This window comes from Heloderma suspectum, chromosome 8 (assembly GCF_057233095.1).
Source record: "Heloderma suspectum isolate Gila_16-S chromosome 8, 16-S_ref, whole genome shotgun sequence".
Taxonomy (NCBI): Eukaryota; Metazoa; Chordata; class Lepidosauria; order Squamata; family Helodermatidae; genus Heloderma; species Heloderma suspectum.
Genome location: NC_139465.1, coordinates 2168038 through 2186254, shown reverse-complemented (window position 1 = coordinate 2186254; position 18217 = coordinate 2168038). Strand labels below are relative to the sequence as shown.

Below are 18217 nucleotides of genomic sequence, written 5' to 3'. Positions count from 1 at the left end.
ACTGAAACATCATGTGGCCTGCAAAGGGCTGCTCCCCCCCTCCCCAGCCCTATATTGCCTTCTTCAGCCTGCCATTGTACCTGGGCAGCAGTGGTGTTAGAGGCAGATAGCCTTGTGGGACGCAGGCATTAGGCAGGGCTTAATCAGGCCTGAAAGGTGTGAAGCAATATGATCAAGTGCCTCTGAGCATCTGCAGAGTGCCTGTCCTTAGTCACCACTTCAGGTGTTAAGAGCAAGACTTCCCATTCACAGGGTGCAGCATCCTTGAATCTTCCCATTTCTCTTTTTGGTTTGCTGGAGTTAAGCTGGAAGGTGAAGAGGAGGAGACTTTGCTGGGGAGACTGTCAGAAGCTCCCTGCTGCTGCCCTGTGCATAAAACGTCTATCTAGAATGGGTGGGTTGGCTGCACAAGGCCCACCAAGGGACCCCTGGTCACTGCGGCCAGAAACTACCACCTGACACACAGCTGGAAATCACAGTGATTCTGCTGGGAAACTGCCAAAATTCCGGCTCTTTCTGTAGAGATTAGGGCTCCCCACAGCCTGCTAAACAGTAAGAGGATGATTCTTCTGGGAAACAAGGTGCCTACTTTGTGCCCTAGCAGAATTGCTGGGATTCCATTGCCATGGTCACTTCCGGTAGCAGGGGAGGGGTTCACTGGCAGGGGGTTCCAGGGAGCCAACATGGTCCCCCCCATCCCTCTGAGGTTGCCCATCCTGATCTAAAACAAAAAATGCTTTGCTATATCTGTGCCCCGCCCCCAAACGTTTTCTGTGCCAAACTGGTCCTTGGCAGTTTCCAAGTGAATAATGGTCTTGACTGCTTTTGCTCTCCAGCTGCAGTCCCATGCCGTGTCTGAAAATGGCCGGCCTGTGGAGGACCCCATGGACATCACCATCAGGGTGAGCGATCAGAATGACAACCGGCCCAGATTCACCCAGAGTGTCTTCGAAGGATCTGTGGCAGAAGGAGCCAGACCAGGTAGGAACGTGCATTCATTTGCACGCGTGTGAGCAAAGGCAAACCGTGTTAGTTGCTGCTGTTTGGCGGAGTAGGTGTTCCTATGTACTGCTTGCGCATGCTTGATGTACATGGGCTCTGTCCCCTACATAGGGGATGGTATCATGTGCAACCCGCCTGCTATGCGTTCTTCTCCGTGGGTGTGCCATGCAGCCCACATTCCCTGCAAAGCGCTCAGCTCCCGTGTAGCTTACTTTTACCCGGAGGCTGAAAACTCTTCTGCAGCTGCCTGGGACAGAATCAGTTCCGCCTTCATGCCGGCTGGGAAGGAGGGTGGATTTTCTCTACTGCACATTCTGAAACATAAAAAAACACACAACTCTTTTTCATGCATGTCCAGGTACCGCTGTGATGCAAGTGTCAGCCACTGATGCCGATGACAGCATAGATACTTACAACGGGGTCATCACCTACTCCATCCTGAGCCAGGAGCCCGAAGACCCCTACAGACAAATGTTCACCATCAACAATGAAACGGGGCTGATCAGCGTGATCACGACGGGCCTAGACCGGGAGGTGAATGCCTGGGTGGGGGCTGGGGGGCGGAGATTAGCTGGTGCCTCCGAGTGCCCCCAAGCACTCTGCCTGTGCTCCTGCATCAGGTGATTGGCACTTACATCTCCTTGGAAGCACCGGGACGTAAGCACCCATCCGAGTGCAGGATTGCTCCCTCTTCATTTGTAATTTATTTGTCTTTACATTTTGTATCGCCTTCAGTCCCGAACATCCCACATGGGCGCGTGTTTCGCCTTTTCCCAAGGAGGGCTATGAACGCCTGCAGCGAAGTCTCCCTGTTACTGGCACAAACCGAATTGTTGTTTTGCTTCCTTCCAGAAATTCCCCCGGTACACGCTGCTCCTGCAAGCCGCAGACATGTTAGGAGAAGGCTTCACTACTACAGGGACAGCAGTGATTACCGTCACTGACACGAATGACAACCAGCCGATCTTTGACCCGTCCACGGTAACGCTGGGCTCTCCCTACCTCCCCTTTGCTGTACTGACACCACATTGTACCTGCTGCACGCCTCCGTCAAATGCATGCAGACCTACTGCCTCCCAGCCATCTAACACTGTCTGCTCCAGAAAAGGATGGCGGCCTCTCAGCATGTTGAGCTGGGCTTTTCCACCTGAGCGAGGCAGGGCCCCGAGACCTGGTCGAGCCCTTTCCTTTTGTCTTGTAGTACATTGCAGGCGTGCCAGAGAACATGGCGGGGTTTGATGTTGCCAGGCTGACGGTAACGGATGCTGACCAGCAAAACACCTTGGCGTGGAAGGCCAAGTACACCCTTGTGAAAGGGAACGAGGGAGGGAACTTTGCTGTCGCCACCGATCCCCAGAGCAATGCTGGTGTTCTGACGACTGTGAAGGTGAGCGGAGAAGCCCTCCCCGCACCCCTTTTTGGCAGCGGGCCTTCTGTGCCGCTTCACCCCCGCTACGAAACTCCCTTCGCAGGGCGGTTTGCTTGGCTCCCCCGATCTTGGCCTTGGGGCGCCTGGCTGATGCCACGCCGTTCCCCGAGCCTTTCCTGGCTGAGGCTGCCCTTGAAGGCTGCCCTGTTTTGTTGTCATTTATTTCGGCTTTCTTGGAAACCCTTGTGTTTTATTGCGTTTGCGGTTTTGTTGCAATCTTCTTGAGTGCTCGTTGAGCGGAGGGGGCGATTCAGAAACATTTCAAATGAATGTATCTCCAGCCTCCCTCAGTGCTGACTGCTTGTGCTGGCTGGCCTCGAGGTGGACGTTCCTGACTGAGCCATCTCCCTCTCTCTTGCGTCCTTCTCAAGGGCCTGGACTATGAGGCGCAAAAGCAGTTTGTCCTCCAAGTCACTGTGGTGAATGAAGTTCCCTTCTCGGTGGCTCTCCCGACATCCACGGCTACGATCACCGTCAACGTGTTGGACATCAACGAAGACCCCATCTTTGTTCCACCTCAAATGGCTGTGACCAAGCCAGAAGACCTCGCCGTTGGACAGAAAGTGGCCACGTACACTGCTCAGGACCCTGATAAGTTTCTGCAGCAGACCATCAGGTGCAGGAGGGTTTAGGTCCAGGCTGGGCAACCTTTTTTGTGTTGAGGGCCGTCTTCCTTTGTGGGTAATGGGCCAAGGGCTGACGCTGAGCAGGGCCAAGGCCAGGGTTGGGAAGGGCAAAAACCAAAAGTGGAGGACAAGGACAAGCCCCCCTTTCTCTCTCTGCCATGCCTTCTCCGTGCAGCCGCCTGCCAATGGAAGGGGCAGATGAAGTGGGGCGGAGGGCTGCAAGGGCTGCAGGTTGCCCACCCCTGCTTGAAGTGCTTTGGCAGGTGGCTCGGCTCGGGGCTGTGAGCAGCTTGGCGTGGGGGCTGCGCTGGGGCAAAGCGCAGCGCTGGGGGGCAGCCTCTCCTCCCCAATCACACCTTTAGGTAGCTGACAGGTAGCGCAGGCGTAGCGAGGAAGGGGAGACGCCCGAGATGGACCCTGCAGTGAGCTCAGAAGGAAGCGGCGAGGTGGCTGACTGAGGCCAGGCACTGGGAGTGCAGAGCTGGGTCCGTGTCCGGGCCACGGAGGCCGGGGTTGCCCTCCAGGGCCTCTGTGGCTGGGACCAGGGTGCTCGAAGGGGCGCCGGCCTCCCCGTTGGCCTCCCCGCGCAGTCAGGTCACATACTTTTCCAGGCGCTGCACCCAGCGGCACCATGCTGCCTCTGGAAGGCGCTCCTGAGGGAGGCTTGCCTGGCTCCTAGGTGGCTATATTTTTAGCAGCATGTGGCAATCTGATTTCCCCAGGCATAATATCTACATATCTACAGATATATAGCTCTGAATGTACATAGGTTTTGTGCTGCAGTTTTATTTTTAGTGACATTTTTGTGTATTTATCATGTTCCTTTATGTTGGTGTTATTAATAAATACATTTATATACTACTTATAATATTTTAAAAATATCTTTAAGCAGTTTACAGGGAGATTAAAATACATTAAAAGACATCATAATAAATACAAAAACATTTATATAAAGCATTAAAACCAATACTCATGACACTGTAACGTTATGTAAGTTACCCTGAATGTTTTTATTTGAAGGGCGGGATAGAAATGTCTTAATAAAAAGAGTAAGAAATAAATGAAACCTCACAATCCCCAGGGATCTGAAATGTGTCTGGCAATAACTCTTTCAGTTTTGCTTTTTTTGTGTGTTTTTTGCAGATATACAGTTGGGAGCGACCCAGCCGGGTGGCTCAAAATTAACGTTGAAAATGGCATCATAGAGACTAGAGCCCCTCTGGACAGGGAGTCAGAATTTGTGACAAACAACACCTACATAGCTCTCATCTTGGCAAAGGACAATGGTAGGTGGACATGTTTAACTGTTTCCTTGGACTCTGCTTCGTGTCCCGCACTCAGGCAGGACAGACTCTTGTAGAGTGGCTGTGATGGATTGTTATGCCAAGTTCTTTCCAGACAAACAGGACTATCATTTCTCAATGCACAAAGAAGAACCTTTTTTACTCTTTGTCCTTTGTTCCTCTGAAATTTCTGCATCTCATTTCATTTTTATTTGTTGAAAATCTAAAAATTCGAAACTAAAAAGATATTGTGCAGCAACAACTGGAGCTTTCCCAAATTAGTGGCTTAGTGGTTAAGACGCTGAACTGCAGACTGGAAGGTCGGCAGGTCAGCAGTTCGAGACCCGAGTGCTGCGTGACGGAGTGAGCTCCCGTCTTCAGTCCCAGCTCCTGCCAACCGAGCAGTTCGAAAGCAAGGAACTGCAAGTAGATAAATAGGTACCACCTCGGCGGGAAAGGTGACAGTGTTCCGTGCACCTGGGTGTTCAGTCATGCCGGCCACATGACCACGGAAGCGTCTTCGGACAGCGCTGGCTCTTCGGCTTAGAAACGGGGATGAGCACCGCACCCTAGAGTCGGACACGACTGGTTGGGGACACCTTTACCTTTACCTTTACCTTTACCAATCCATACAATTAAGGCATTAACATAAAAAAAAAACTATGGATGAGAACATTTCCGTGACAAGCTTGGACTGCAGAGGGCTTCAGCTAGGCAAAATGGAGCAAGGTAAGTGGAGTGGGGCCATGACAGAGAAGGCCCTGCTGTGCCCCTCAACAGTTCTCTCCCCTCAAATAGCAGGGAACTCTGAACAGAGCAGGGGAGAGGAGGCAGTTGAACAGAAACATGGTACTTGCACGTCACGCGTCAGGCTGAAATCCTGCACATAGCTGCCTGTGAGTAAGATCCATTGAACTCAATGGAACTTACTTCCGAGTAGGCACATATCGGATTGCGCCATTAGTCGTGCCGCCATTTCTCTCCAGGGTCACCGCCAGGCACTGGCACAGGAACTCTTCTCATACACCTTGACGATGTGAACGACAATGGGCCGGAGCCAGACCCACGCTCCTTCCAGGTCTGCAGCCGGAGCCCCGAACCCCAGGTGCTGACCATTGTGGACAAGGACCTTCCTCCAAACACCCACCCCTTCTCTGCAATGCTGGAGCTGGGCTCGAGCGCCAACTGGACGGTCCGGAAGAGCGGGGGTAAGTCGCTGCGTCCTCCGCGCTCCCCTGGACCTCTGGAGAAATGGGCCGGAGCTGCGTGCGGGTGTCTTCCCCTGCGCCACCGCAAGGGCCTCGTTCTCACAAGCAGCAGGAGTGGAGGCAGCAAAGCGGGGCTGAGCTGCTTCCGGCGGCGGACGGAGGCGCGCTTGCGTGTCTGGGTGCTCTTCCCTCCAAAATAAACAGTCCTGGCCCAGTCCTGACTTCCTCGTTTTCTACGCGGAGGGGAGTCCCATCCCATCCCCGCCTCCATCCCCGCGCAGGATAGCATCCCTTCAGGCACGACCCCACTGGCCGTCTCAAGGCGCTTGCTCGCCACCTCCGCCGTTGCTTTGTGCGAAGGAGGCCAAAGTCAGACAATAATGCGCATTTGTAAAAATGGGGGCGTGTATTAGTCAGATCATGTCTTGCTCTCTGGTTTGCCTGACAAGAGGCCTCAAGAAATTAGGCATAGCTGCAGCACCTTCTGATCTAAGGACCCTGAAGGCATCGTGGTGCCCAACAGGCCTTCTTGCTGTTGGGTATGCGCCCCGCCCTGCCCCGTTCTGAAATTTGTATTAAACTTGCAATGAGAAATGCTCTGATAGGTGATCAGTGCTAGCATGAAAATCTGTTAGTGAAACGCATTTTTTAAAAAAGTGTGTTCCTTTCAAAAAAGAAAAGAAGCAGCTGAGCAAAGCCTGGTTTTATTCCTCTGGGCACAGTGGGGGTCTCGGTGGATGAAGTCCCAGCCCTAAGCCCCCCGCCTGGCCGTCTTCCTCCCACAGAAGACAGACTGACCCTTCAACTGACCAAGCAGCTGGAGCCGGGAGAATACAGCATTGCCCTCAAGCTGACCGACGGCCAGGGGCTGTCCCAGGTGACGACAGTCAAAGCCCAAGTGTGTGACTGCGATGGGGTGGCCCATGACTGCCAGAACAGGGCAATGCTGGCCGGCGGGATGGGAATCCCAGCCATTCTGGGGATCCTTGGTGGGATCCTTGGCTTTCTGAGTGAGTAAAGACGTTTCTATTCAAGCAGGCCTTTGGCACGTCAACTAGTCTGTTGGGTGCTGTTTTATGCCGTTACTGTTGTGTGTGTTTAAATTGTGGTTTTAATGTATTTTTTATTGTTTTAATCAAGTTTTTATGGGTTTATTTTTGTTTTTTAACTTCTTATGATGGTTAGCTGTCTTGCTCAGTTTTCTTGGTGGAAAGCTGTGGTACAAACCAAACAAAGAAACAAACAAACAAACAAACAAACAGGCAGGCAGGCAGGCAGGCAGGCAGGCAGGCAGGCAGGCAGGAAGAAAGAAAGAAAGAAAGAAAGAAAGAAAGAAAGAAAGAAAGACCATCTTTCTTTCAATACAGGCAGGCAATTTCAATACAGGCAGGTCTCCTTGTACCCCTAAAGGTGCCAGCTGCCAGGAAGGTGAATCAGGGCCTTGGTGTGTTCTGTGCATGGGTGCGTGCATTCAAATGGACACCAAAACAACCCAAATTCTGAATCCCGAAAAGCTGGATTCTGCAACCTGAATAAATTATGCACACTGATGCATTTGCTGCTTTTGCAGAATGTATTCTGCCTCTGCCACTCCTCATGACGGGGGCGTGGGCCTACGTGAGGCATGGAAGCAGATCCGTGGAAGTCTTCCTGGGGCTCCCTTTTCTTCCGCCATGCCTCAGGTTACTTGAGACAGTGTTGCTGCTGAAATTTCATGCCCATTTTCACAGTAATACGATCAATAATAAGGAGGATAAACACTATGTTTTTAAAAAGCAGTAATAAATGAAAGCTGAGACTCTCAGGGGTACCACATTCTGGGTGTGGAATATGCATGGCCCTGGGCAAAAGTAATTTGGGAGAAAGGCTGTGCTTCAAGATCAGCGTCCAAAGTGCAATGGGAGAAGCACCGTTTGAATCTGGAAAGCGGCAGCGTTGGCTGATGTGACAGCTTGAGGAGGGAGAGGGCTTGGGGAGTGTTGGGAGCTGGGCCAAATGAGAGCAGCCCGCAGGGCGCCTGATTTCCCAGCTGCTTGAAATGTTTGACACGTCTGAGACTTCTGCACACATGTTTCCTTCTGGGCGTCCCTCTGTGACCATGAGAGCCAGGGAGTTGTGTTCTGCTAAGAGCTTCCACGCTTGGGCTGCCTGATCCCCATGCCAGATAGCTGATCTGTGTGCAAGCTGCTGGGAGGGAGAGATGAAGCGCATCTTGCTGTGGGTGGGGGATCCCTGTGGGAAAAGTGCGCCTGAGACAGCGGCCCGCCAGTGTGCACTGTGGTGGCAGCAGTGTGGCCAAGATCCCGCTCTGCTCCTAGTTTTTGGCTCTCAGCTGCAGCCCAGTGGACGTTCCAGGCTGCCCCCTCTTGGGAGCTGTATCTGCAGCTCACAGTTGCCTCTCCAACCGTCTTGTGTTCCAGTCCTGCTTCTGCTGCTGTTGCTGTTTGTGAGGAAGAGGAGGGTGGTGAAGGAGCCTTTGCTGCCCCCAGAGGATGACACACGGGACAACGTCTACTATTATGACGAAGAAGGTGGTGGGGAAGAGGATCAGGTGGGTCTCAGGACTCCTAACATTGCAGGTCTGCTCAAGGAGCACGGCAAGTTGGCTGTGCTCCTTGAGGCTTCCTTTGGGTCAGCCTTCCCTCACCTGGCTTGGGATGTTGGGCACTGTAGTCCATTGCATCCGGAGGGCCCCAGCTTGGGGAAGGCTGACCTTTGCTTTCTTTTATTGGGGATGTTCAGTTTGCACTATCCTGGAGGCTCTGACAGCTTAACAATACACTTTAAAAAACATAAACTGCAGTCTATTCAATCATCACCATCATCATCATGTAAATACTACTGTGTTTGCTAAAAAGCCATCAATGCAGTGTACAACAAATCTAATAACAGATTTTAAAGAGCAGGGTGACTGTCTCAGCTAAGGTGTGGAAAACCCCAGCTAGTTTGTTCCTCCAAGGGAGAGAAGAGTCCATGTTCTGTTCCTGCACTGGAGGATGACTCACCCAGGCCTCCTCTCACCCTCCCGATTTCGCCTAGCTAAAAGCCACAGGGGAGGTGTGATAAGGGCTCCTTCCCATGCCCTGGATCCTCCTACCTCCTGCATCTGTTTCCTGACTGTCTGTTCTCTTCTTAGGACTATGACCTGAGCCAGTTGCATCGTGGCCTGGATTCCCGCCCCGAAATCACCCGTAATGACGTCGTCCCAACTCTCATGCCAGCCCCACAGTACCGTCCACGGCCTGCCAATCCTGATGAGATAGGCAACTTCATCGACGAGGTGAGTTGGACTTGGGGTGCAGTGAGCTGCGGCCCGGGGATCTCGGGACGAAGCAGGCTCAGCCTCGTGCGAGGGGCTTCTTGAGGGCAGATGCTACGGACCATCTCTCTTGTCCACCGCTGCCTTGCTATCAGCGTGGAAGGGGTGGCAAGAGGGGAAACATCACATCCATTCGGAACGCTCTGTTAATCCCTGGAAGTGCCAAAGCTGGAAGCGTTTCTTTGCTTGTTGGTATTTATATCTTACCTTCCTGTGCCAAAGGTGTTCTCAAGCTGGTATACAGATTTTAAAAAATAATAATAACAAGCTAACATACAATTCTAAAAGCAGCAGCAATAAAACACGCCAGGAACAGCAGATAAAAGCACATCAACTAGGGCAGCCTTGCAAATTCGCCCCAAAGGTTACTAGCCGGCAACATGTATTTACTCTCCTGCTTTTTTTACTCACAAGAGCAGCTGGCGGAGTAGGATGGAGAACTCCATCCCCCTTTGGCAGCCTGTTCAGTTACCTGGATGAAATTTCTAGTTGCCAGTTGTGGGTAGGCAAATGATTAAACATGTGGCCTCTAATAAAATGCCTGCCAAAATCAGACAAGAGCATGCTTAAATGTGGTCAGGAAAAGTGCGCCACAGCTGCCTAGTGACTCCTCTGCCTCTCGAGACGGCCTGGGCAGAAGTGGGAGAGCCACCTTGACTTTCTCAGGAGAGCAGGTATCGCCTTGCTCTGGAGTGGATGGCTGTTGACGGCGCTGTTGTCGCCATCAGCTTGCTCTGGCGTTGAACAAACTGAACTGATGTTCATGTCCCTCACTGCAGAACCTGAAGGCGGCAGACACGGACCCCACGGCACCCCCCTACGACTCTCTGCTCGTATTTGACTATGAGGGCAATGGCTCAGAAGCCACCTCTCTCAGTTCACTCAATTCTTCCAGTGGAGACCAAGAGCAAGATTATGACTACCTGAATGACTGGGGCAACCGCTTCAGGAAGCTGGCTGACATGTACGGAGGAGGCGAGGATGATGACTAGATGTGACAGGAATGACGGGGGCTTAATTCTGTGTGTGTGTGTGCTGGAGAGAGAAAGAGAGAGAAGAGACTGGCTTTTCCCAGCAGCTGGCTATTGGTCAAATGGGCTGCTCTTTCCATAAGCTGCCAAAGCACTACATAACATTTGCCTTCCTTCCGAAGTTGGCCCCTCCTGAGGTGGATTCAGACGACCACATCTTCCACATGATGACTGCAATCATCATGTGACAGCTGCGTCTTTTTGAAGCTCCTAACACATCGTGAGTCATTGTAAGGTAGACTCAAAACCACCAGTGGGGAAGAGAACTTTAGGAAGCCATCATGACTAGTAGAAGTCCTACAATTCATTTCCCAGCCCTTGGCACTGTAGGACTTCTGTCTAAACATGCATAGGATTCCATCCTAAAAAGTTTAATCCCACCACTCCTGTATTCAAGGGCATCATAGTATCCCAACTCCCAAGCATCTGGGATGGGATTATTAGCACACAAACTGGCTGTTTAAACAGGTTGTCTGAATCCACCCTTGCTGTCCAGCCACGTGAGAGCTCCTGTTCAAGGGTGTTTGGGACCACTGCAAGAGCCTCGGTAGCAGTTTTGCCTGAGAATCATGCCAAAAACTTTGCAGGAACGCCCAAAGTGCAATCGTTTCACTTGGATCTGGGCAGGCCCCTTGCCTGCTGCCTCTTCACCACTGATCTTCCTTTAACCTCACACCCTCTCCTCACTTACCTGTACCTCCTCTACTAGCACAATACCTGGCAGGGTGTTGCAAAATCATAAATATCTCACACATAAAACAAAGAAGATGATGCAAGAAAAACATACACTTGGTGGGAAGAGGAGCAAAACAGGCCTGATTTTATGATCACAGTAATAATGGATACTGTCTTCTAATGCGTGGGCTAGGATGTAAGGAATACTTAGGCATGGTATATTCAGCCTGCATGCCATGAGGCCTCACAATTTGGTGAGATGCAGCCCAGTCACTAGGTCTGAAACTGTTAATGCTTTGGGCCCTCCCTACCCCTGCCCCTAGTACAATGCACTTTAGGTACTCCTAGCACTGTGATTCCAAAGCACTAACCAAAGACGATTCTCGGGGCTGTGTGTGTTTGGCAGTTTTGCACAAGCATAGCCCAAATGTGAAATCTGGTATTGGGGTGGGGGAAGGATTGCAGCATCTTGAGAATCTGGGCTTTTATTTTCAAAGGCTTTACGGCTGCAAAAATAAGCAATGCCTGATGAAATCTTGGAAGATAAGGCAGGATTTCTGGTGGGCAGGGAAATAGGGCAGGGCTTTGGTGCAAAGCTCTTTGGCAGTCCCTGAAAATAGCATAGCAGAATATACCATACAAAGATTATTTGTATAATTGATACAGAATTCATTGTTTCTTGGTCTAGAATTCTGGCTGGCTCCTCGAGGATAAGGAGTGTGTAAGTGCAGAGTAAACACAGCCATGGTTATTCCAATCTCTTGCAGAACAATCCCACACGTGTCTGCGCAGAAGTAAGCCCCGTGGAGTTTATTGGGACTTACTGTAATTGTGTATGGGATTTCAGCCATGGATAGCAGCAAGAGTTAAACGGGAGCAAGTTGGGCTCCCTGCTCCTCAGGCTTGTTTTGCTTAACACACCCTTAGCAGGGAAGGAAACATTATACTTTAGAGCAGGAGTGTCGAACCTCAGGCTTGCAGGCCTAATCCATCTCTCTGGGTTTTGTCAGATGGCCCCAGCCCCTTCCCCAGGCCCCAGAACCTTTCCTCTGACTGCCAATGATGTGATGTTTTCCCAGCTTTTGTGCATTTTTTTCATTTTGAAAAGGTAAAAATGGCTCTTCTAGGGCTTAGTTACTGGCAGTAACGGCTTTAAACTAAAATATATTGGTAAGATGGGCCCCGCCCTTTGCCTCTGGCCCTGCCCACCACTGGAATGCGGCCCCCGAGAGCTTCTCCAAAATTGAATTTGGCCCCCAGGCTGAAAGAGGTTCCCCACCCCTGCTTTAGGGGTCCCTGAATCAGCTAGTCAGTCGCAAGTGCCTTTGCCCTGCCACCTTATCGTTGACCAATTCTCCATCCTTTTGTTCACACAACGCACAGATAAACTATGGAATTCGCTACCACAGGATGTAGTGATGGCTACCACTTTCGATGGCTTTAAAGGGGGTTGGACAAATTTCTGGAGGAAAATTCTATCAATAGCTACTAGTCTTGATGGCTATGTGCTACCCCCAGAGGCAGTAAGTCTATGTACACCAGTTGCTGGGGAACATGGGTGGGAGGGTGCTGTTGCGGTCATGCCCTGCCTGTGGGTTCCTGGTCGACAGCTGTTGGCCACTGTGTGAACAGAATGCTGGACTTGATGGACCCTTGGGCTGATCCAGCAGGGCTCTTCTTATGATCTTGTGTTCTTATTTGTTATCCTTTTTTCTGTCAGACACACATGGGTCAAATATATGCCTCCCCATAACATTGCAGGTGTATATTACCACCATCACATTATCAAACACTCTCTAGTCATGTTTAAAGTCTAGTGTCAGCCCTTGTTGCCCATGTATTGTACCTTTTTGTATACTGGTACTGTTCATGCACATTCTTGTCTGTTGAATGGATGATGTATAAAATGTAAGTGAATAAGTTTTTTTCAGCCAATTTTTAAGTTAACATTCTCACCAATGTGCCAATTGTTTCCTGCTGTGTGTTTCCCAATGTGTCGTGCTGATTATATAATTACTGTCCAATTGATGGGTATTTTTAGGTGGCTTTCTCTGTGTTTAGATCTGTATATTTAGCTCTCCTTTTTGAATATATATTGTTAAGAGTATGGAGGAATGCACACTTGAAAAGCCATTATTTTACCTACTTCTTTCACAGGTCCTTTTGTAATAAAATTTTAATAAACTTTTTTTCTTAAAAAAAAGCAATCTGCTCTCTCATCTATTGCTGAATATCTGCATGTCATTGTCTCCGTTCATTTGTCAACCAATTGATATATTGTCCTTCAGGAGAGGTCCCAGGGTGTTTTATAAGAACAAGACAACATTTATAAAATGTAAAAAGAAAAATGCATTTAAAAACCCTGGGAGAATAAAAATGTCTTAGTCTGGCCTGAAAAGGATAATAATATTGGCACCAGGCAGGCCTCTCTGGGAAGGGAATTCCTACCACCAAGAGGGCTCGTGTGTCACACCTGGCAGAGCGCCAAGCTACAAAAACCATGAATGCCTTGCATGTTATAGGATCTCATGCCAATGTGATTCTTGTTCCACAGGATGTGAGGCTCAGTACACACCCATGCAGTAGGTTCTCCAGTCCACCATGCAAGTCATGGCTTTTGTAGTTGCCTGTTGTATCCTGGGGAAGGGCTAAGCTAGCAGTGTTCACCGGCATCTCTGTCCACAATCCTTCTGCTTCTGGCGTTTGAAAAGAAGTACTTCTTCACTCTATAGAATCTGCTACTACAAGTTGTACTGTGGCCATCAACTTGGACCGCTTCAAAAGGGGATTAGCAAATTCATGGAGGAGGAAGCCTTCAATGGCTACTAGTCATGATGGCTATGTGCTACCTCCAGGATCAGAGGCAGCATGCATCTCAAGGCCAGTTGCTAGGCAACATGATCTGGAGGGTGGACCACTGGTCCTGCTGGTGGGCTTCCCATGGGGGGAATCTGCTTGACCACTGTGTGAAGAAGGAGGCTGAGCTAGCTAGATGCACTCACTGTGGCCTAATCCAGCCAGGCTTCTCTAATGTTATCATGTCCTCTCTTTTCCCCACCCCTTCACATAAATAGACATTCCAAAATGTGAGAAGGTGCTTGGGAGTTGGGATACTATGATGCCCTTGAATACAGGACTGGTGGGATTAAACTTTTTAGGATGGAATCCTATGCATGTTTAGACAGAAGTCCTACAGTGCCAAGGGCTGGGAAATGAATTGTAGGACTTCTTGGTGGGTCTAAACATGCATAGGATTACTCCCTTATTCATTCTTTAAAATAAATGTGAGCTTTCAGCCTGGGCTTTTTTCCGTCATGTTTAGATTCACAATAATTATCAAAGAGTCTCATGGCTCCTTAAAGACTAAAGGAATTTTTTCTAGCATACGTTTTCCTGGATACTGTTCATTTCGTCAGATGCAAGAAGTGTTAACCTCAAATTGGCAGATTTATATATGCATGCACACGTGCTGGCATGAAGGTGGATGTGAAATGTTTATTCGTTATTAATGTTATCAATGTTAATTATTTCCTCTCTGGATTATATATACACTTGAGAGCAGGTGTAGCGTAGTGGTTAAGCGACTGAGCTGCGCGCCGGGAAGCCTTCCCTTCAAATGTGGCCCCTGCCAGGGGCGCAGGCAAGCCCCGCCCCATCAGCCTCGGCCCTGTCTGCAATATGGCGGATAACCATGCACGACTGACCTACCTTGCAGGGTTGTTGCACGGATTACAACTAGCAAGTGCATGAGAAGCGCTTGGAACACTTGAAAGTGCTACGGATATGTGGAGTATTAATCTTACAGATGTATGTGCATATTATATACATGGGCGGGCGCACACGAAATGAAAAACGCCTCGTCACCCTGACCTTCTCACAACGGCGACAGCCGCCTCCCACCTCCTCAAGAGGGCTGCTCTCCAGGGCCCCGCGCGCATCGTTTATGCCCTGACCCTCCCAAGATGGCGGAACGCCGCGGCGTTGGCCTCCCTCACCGCCCCATGTCGCTCTCCTTCTGACCTTCCCGAGATGGCGCCGCCGCATCTGCTTGCCCGTCCTTCCCAAGATGGCGGCCGGCGGGGCGTGCTCAGGGCGGCCTGCGGCGCAGCGATAGCGCGCCATGGCCGGGGGCGCGGCGGCGCTGAAGCGGGCGGTGGAGGCGCTGGAAGTGCTGCTGGGCAGGACCGGCGCTGCTGGTGAGAAGGGGAGCGCCTGGCTTTAAGGGTGGTCGTTGGGGGCGGCGGCGGCGGCGTGGTGGGGCTGCCTAGGAGGGGCCTCCGTCTGGCCCGCGGCGCGGCCTGTGTGGGGTGGCCCGGCTGCGTCTCCTGCTATTTTACCCTTGAATCCCTCCATTCCTCCAAGAGCTCAAGGCTCAGTCCCCGCCAGCATCTCCAGGTGGGGCTCGGAAAGACCCCCCCACCGAGACCCTAGGGACGGAGCCGCCTCTTGCCGCTGTAGAGTAGACCATATCCTCACAACAGCCCTGTGAGGTAGGTTTTAGACCGTATTAGATAGTTTTAAGGAAGGCAAACGTGTGAATAGACTGGTTCAGCCTCCCCAACCTGGTGACTCCTAGATGTGTCGGACGTCTGGCTGGGGCGTTATGGGAGTTATAGTCCAACACATCTGGAGAGGACCTCCTCAGTGGTGCCCCCCGCCCCGATTGAGGAACGCTCAATGGTTCCGCCTGGTGCCAACGCTGTCATCTTTTCAAGGCCAGGTTAACACTGTCCTCTGCTCCCAGGCACTTGGCGCCATATGTATGATAAGGCTTTTAACGCGTTCTGGGGTTCTTGTTGTTGATTGTTTAAAATTGTTTTAATGTTTTTTCTGTTAATTTTTTTATCATATTGTATTTTTAGGGGTTTAAACTTTGTAAATTTCCCAGAGAGCTCTGGCTATCGGATAGTATAGAAATGGAATACATGAGTAAATATAAAGCACCAAGTTGGAGAAGGCTGGGCTACCTAGGGCACAATCCTGTGCATGTTTAGATAGAAAGCAGCCCTACAGCGCCAAGCACGGCTGGCTGGAGGAATGCTGGGACCGGTAGGGATTTTTTCTCTCTAAACACGCATAGGATTGCACCCTTTATCTTGCAATGGATCTGGATATACTTACAGAACAGTTGTAACTACAAACGTCTCCAGCAACATTTACAATGTTTTAGGAAGATGGAAGAATGATGCACTGCGCTGGGATGTGCATTTACTGCATGTAGCCTAATCAAAATGTGTCTCTCAGAGGTTTAACTTCTAAAGATCCAGCAAAATCAGGACAGCACTTTACAAGGAATGACACGGAGACCAGGAAATGGGTGTCGCCCTCAGGAGACCAGGAAATGGGTGTCGCCCTCAGTAAAGAAGGTCGGTGGCATGTCTGCATTTCCTCGCTCCTTTGCACTCCATGGGATGGACTCTTCTCTGTCCCTGTCATAGTGACCCCATGAAATGCTGGGAATGGGACCAGGACAGGGATGTGTTATTAAAGCTGTTTGGTAAAATTGTCAGAGTTGCTGTGCCTGCTCCACAAACTGGCAGTGGTTTCAGATATTGTTATGGCTAGTGTTGTCCCTATCTTCAAAAAGGGTAAAAAGGAGGAACCTGGGAACTACAGACCAGTCAGTCTGACATCAATCCCTGGGAAAATTCTGGAGCAGATGATAAAGCAATCAGTCTGTAAGCACCTTGACAACAATGCCGTGATTACTCGAAGCCAACATGGATTTGTCAAGAACAAATCCTGCCAGACGAATCTGATCTCATTTTTTGATCAAGTAACCTCCCTTGTGGACTGTGGGGATGCTGTGGATGTAATATACCTTGACTTCAACAAAGCTTTTGACAAAGTGCCCCATGATATCCTGATGAGCAAACTAGCTCAAAGTGGGCTAGATGAAACAATGATCCAGTGGATCCACAGTTGGCTACAGAATCGGACTCCAAGAGTGCTTATCAATGGGACCTTCTCAAACTGGGGAGAGGGAACGAGCGGGGTACGGCAGGGCTCAGTCCTGGGCCCAGTGCTCTTCAACCTTTTTATTAATGACTTGGAGGAGGAGGTGCAAGGAATGCTGATCAAATTTGCAGATGACACAAAATTGGGCAGGATAGCTAATACTTTGGAAGACAGAAACAAAATTCAAAGTGATCTGGATAGGCTGGAGCGCTGGGCAGAAAACAACAGAATGACATTTAATAGGGACAAATGCCAAGTTCTGCACCTAGGAAAAAAAAACCAAATGCACAGTTACAAGATGGGGGATACATGGCTCAACAACACGACAAGCGAGAAGGATCTTGGAATTGTTGTCGATCACAAGCTGAATATGAGCCAACAATGTGATGTGTCTACAAAAAAGGCCAATGCTCTTTTGGGCTGCATTAATAGAAGCATAGCTTCCAAATCCTGTGAAGTACCAGTTCCCCTCTACTTAGCACTAGTTAGGCCTCATCTTGAATAATGTGTCCAGTTCTGGGCACCACACTTTAAGAAGGATGAAGACAAGCTGGAGAGCGTTCAGAGGAGAGCAACAAAGATGATCAGTGGACTGGAAACAAAGCTCTATGAAGAGAGACTGAAAGAACTGGGCATGTTTAGCCTTGAGAAGAGAAGACTGAGGGGAGATATGATAGCGCTCTTCAAGGACTTGAAAGGTTGTCCCAGAGAGGAAGGCCAGGATCTCTTCTCCATTATCCCAGAGTGCAGGATACGGAATAATGGGCTCAAGATTCCGGCTGCACATCAGGAGAAACTTCCTGACTGTTAGAGCAATACGACAATGGAACCAATTACCTAGGGAGGTGGTGGGCTCTCCCACACTGGAGGCGTTCAAGATGAGGCTGGACAGCCATCTGTCAGGGATGCTCTGACTTGGATTCCTGCATTGAGCAGGGGGTTGGACTCGATGGTCTTGTAAGCCCCTTCCAATGCTACAAGTCTATGATTCTATGGTTTCCCCAGGCATCTCTGACTTGCCATTTTGAACTCGTACTGAAAGCTCTCTGTGTCTTTCAGAAAGATTTTTATTTCAACCAGTGTGTTATAACAATATGTTCTAATGGTACGCAATATAAGGCATTGTTGTCCAACGCTTAAAGCATTAAGCCAGACAAGACCAGAAATAAAAGCATCTTATTTCTAGCATAAGGAGCATCATGTGTCTTTGAAAATTCACATTGAACCCTAATGTTGCCAATGCAAAATTTTTGTAAATACATTTTGTAAATAAATAAGCAAAACATGAATTTGCTGTGGGTTTATTAGAGATCCCTAATCCCTGTACAGAACCACAATTTCCAGTGCTCCCTGCAGGGAATCATATTTAAAAGATTTAAGTGTGTGGTGTAGATACATTCATGGTATTATGTGATCCGCCATCTTAAGAACATAAGAAGAGCCGTGCTGACCAAAAGCCTGTCTAGTTTAGCATCCTGTTCCACAGTGGCCAGCCAGCTGCCTGTCAACTTTCTGGTGCCAGGTTGAGACTTTCCTCTGTTCCCAGGCGTTTGATGCTGGGATCTTTAATGCATCTCTTTAATTGTTTATAGTTGTCACTGATGTATCAGTTGTTTTATGGGGTAGTGGTATTTTGTGTTAGCCATTTTAAGTTTTGTATGTTTTCATTTTTTTGTAAGTCACCTT

General features: G+C 49.7%; 2 protein-coding genes across 10 annotated transcripts in view; both read left to right on the top strand.

Moving 5' to 3' along the window:
* The window catches only part of CDH1 (cadherin 1), a 35873-nt gene extending 23097 nt beyond the window's left edge, over positions 1-12776 (top strand). Inside the window, exons 6-17 of one of the 2 annotated variants that reach the window (XR_014784690.1) lie at positions 837-981; positions 1361-1536; positions 1855-1983; positions 2204-2389; positions 2803-3047; positions 4201-4343; positions 5327-5548; positions 6334-6558; positions 7969-8099; positions 8685-8828; positions 9647-10866; positions 11155-12768. Coding sequence is in view for 1 of the 2 variants with exons in the window: in XM_084812627.1 (XP_084668753.1) it covers positions 837-981; positions 1361-1536; positions 1855-1983; positions 2204-2389; positions 2803-3047; positions 4201-4343; positions 5327-5548; positions 6334-6558; positions 7969-8099; positions 8685-8828; positions 9647-9859 (1959 nt within the window). In the remaining variant the exon portion in view is untranslated. Of the gene's footprint in view, positions 1-836; positions 982-1360; positions 1537-1854; positions 1984-2203; positions 2390-2802; positions 3048-4200; positions 4344-5326; positions 5549-6333; positions 6559-7968; positions 8100-8684; positions 8829-9646 lie in introns of both variants that reach the window. The other variant, XM_084812627.1, reaches the window with a different exon arrangement.
* A 1803-nt stretch (positions 12777-14579) lies between these two features.
* TANGO6 (transport and golgi organization 6 homolog) overlaps positions 14580-18217 on the top strand; it is a 52592-nt gene continuing 48954 nt past the window's right edge. For 4 of the 8 annotated variants that reach the window (XM_084812626.1, XM_084812625.1, XM_084812624.1 and 1 more), the window contains exon 1: positions 14612-14769. In XM_084812626.1, the coding sequence (XP_084668752.1) occupies positions 14694-14769 (76 nt within the window). In that variant the 5' untranslated portion in view covers positions 14612-14693. Of the gene's footprint in view, positions 14770-14935; positions 15064-18217 lie in introns of all 8 variants that reach the window. The other 4 variants (XR_014784689.1, XM_084812620.1, XM_084812623.1 and 1 more) reach the window with 3 other exon arrangements.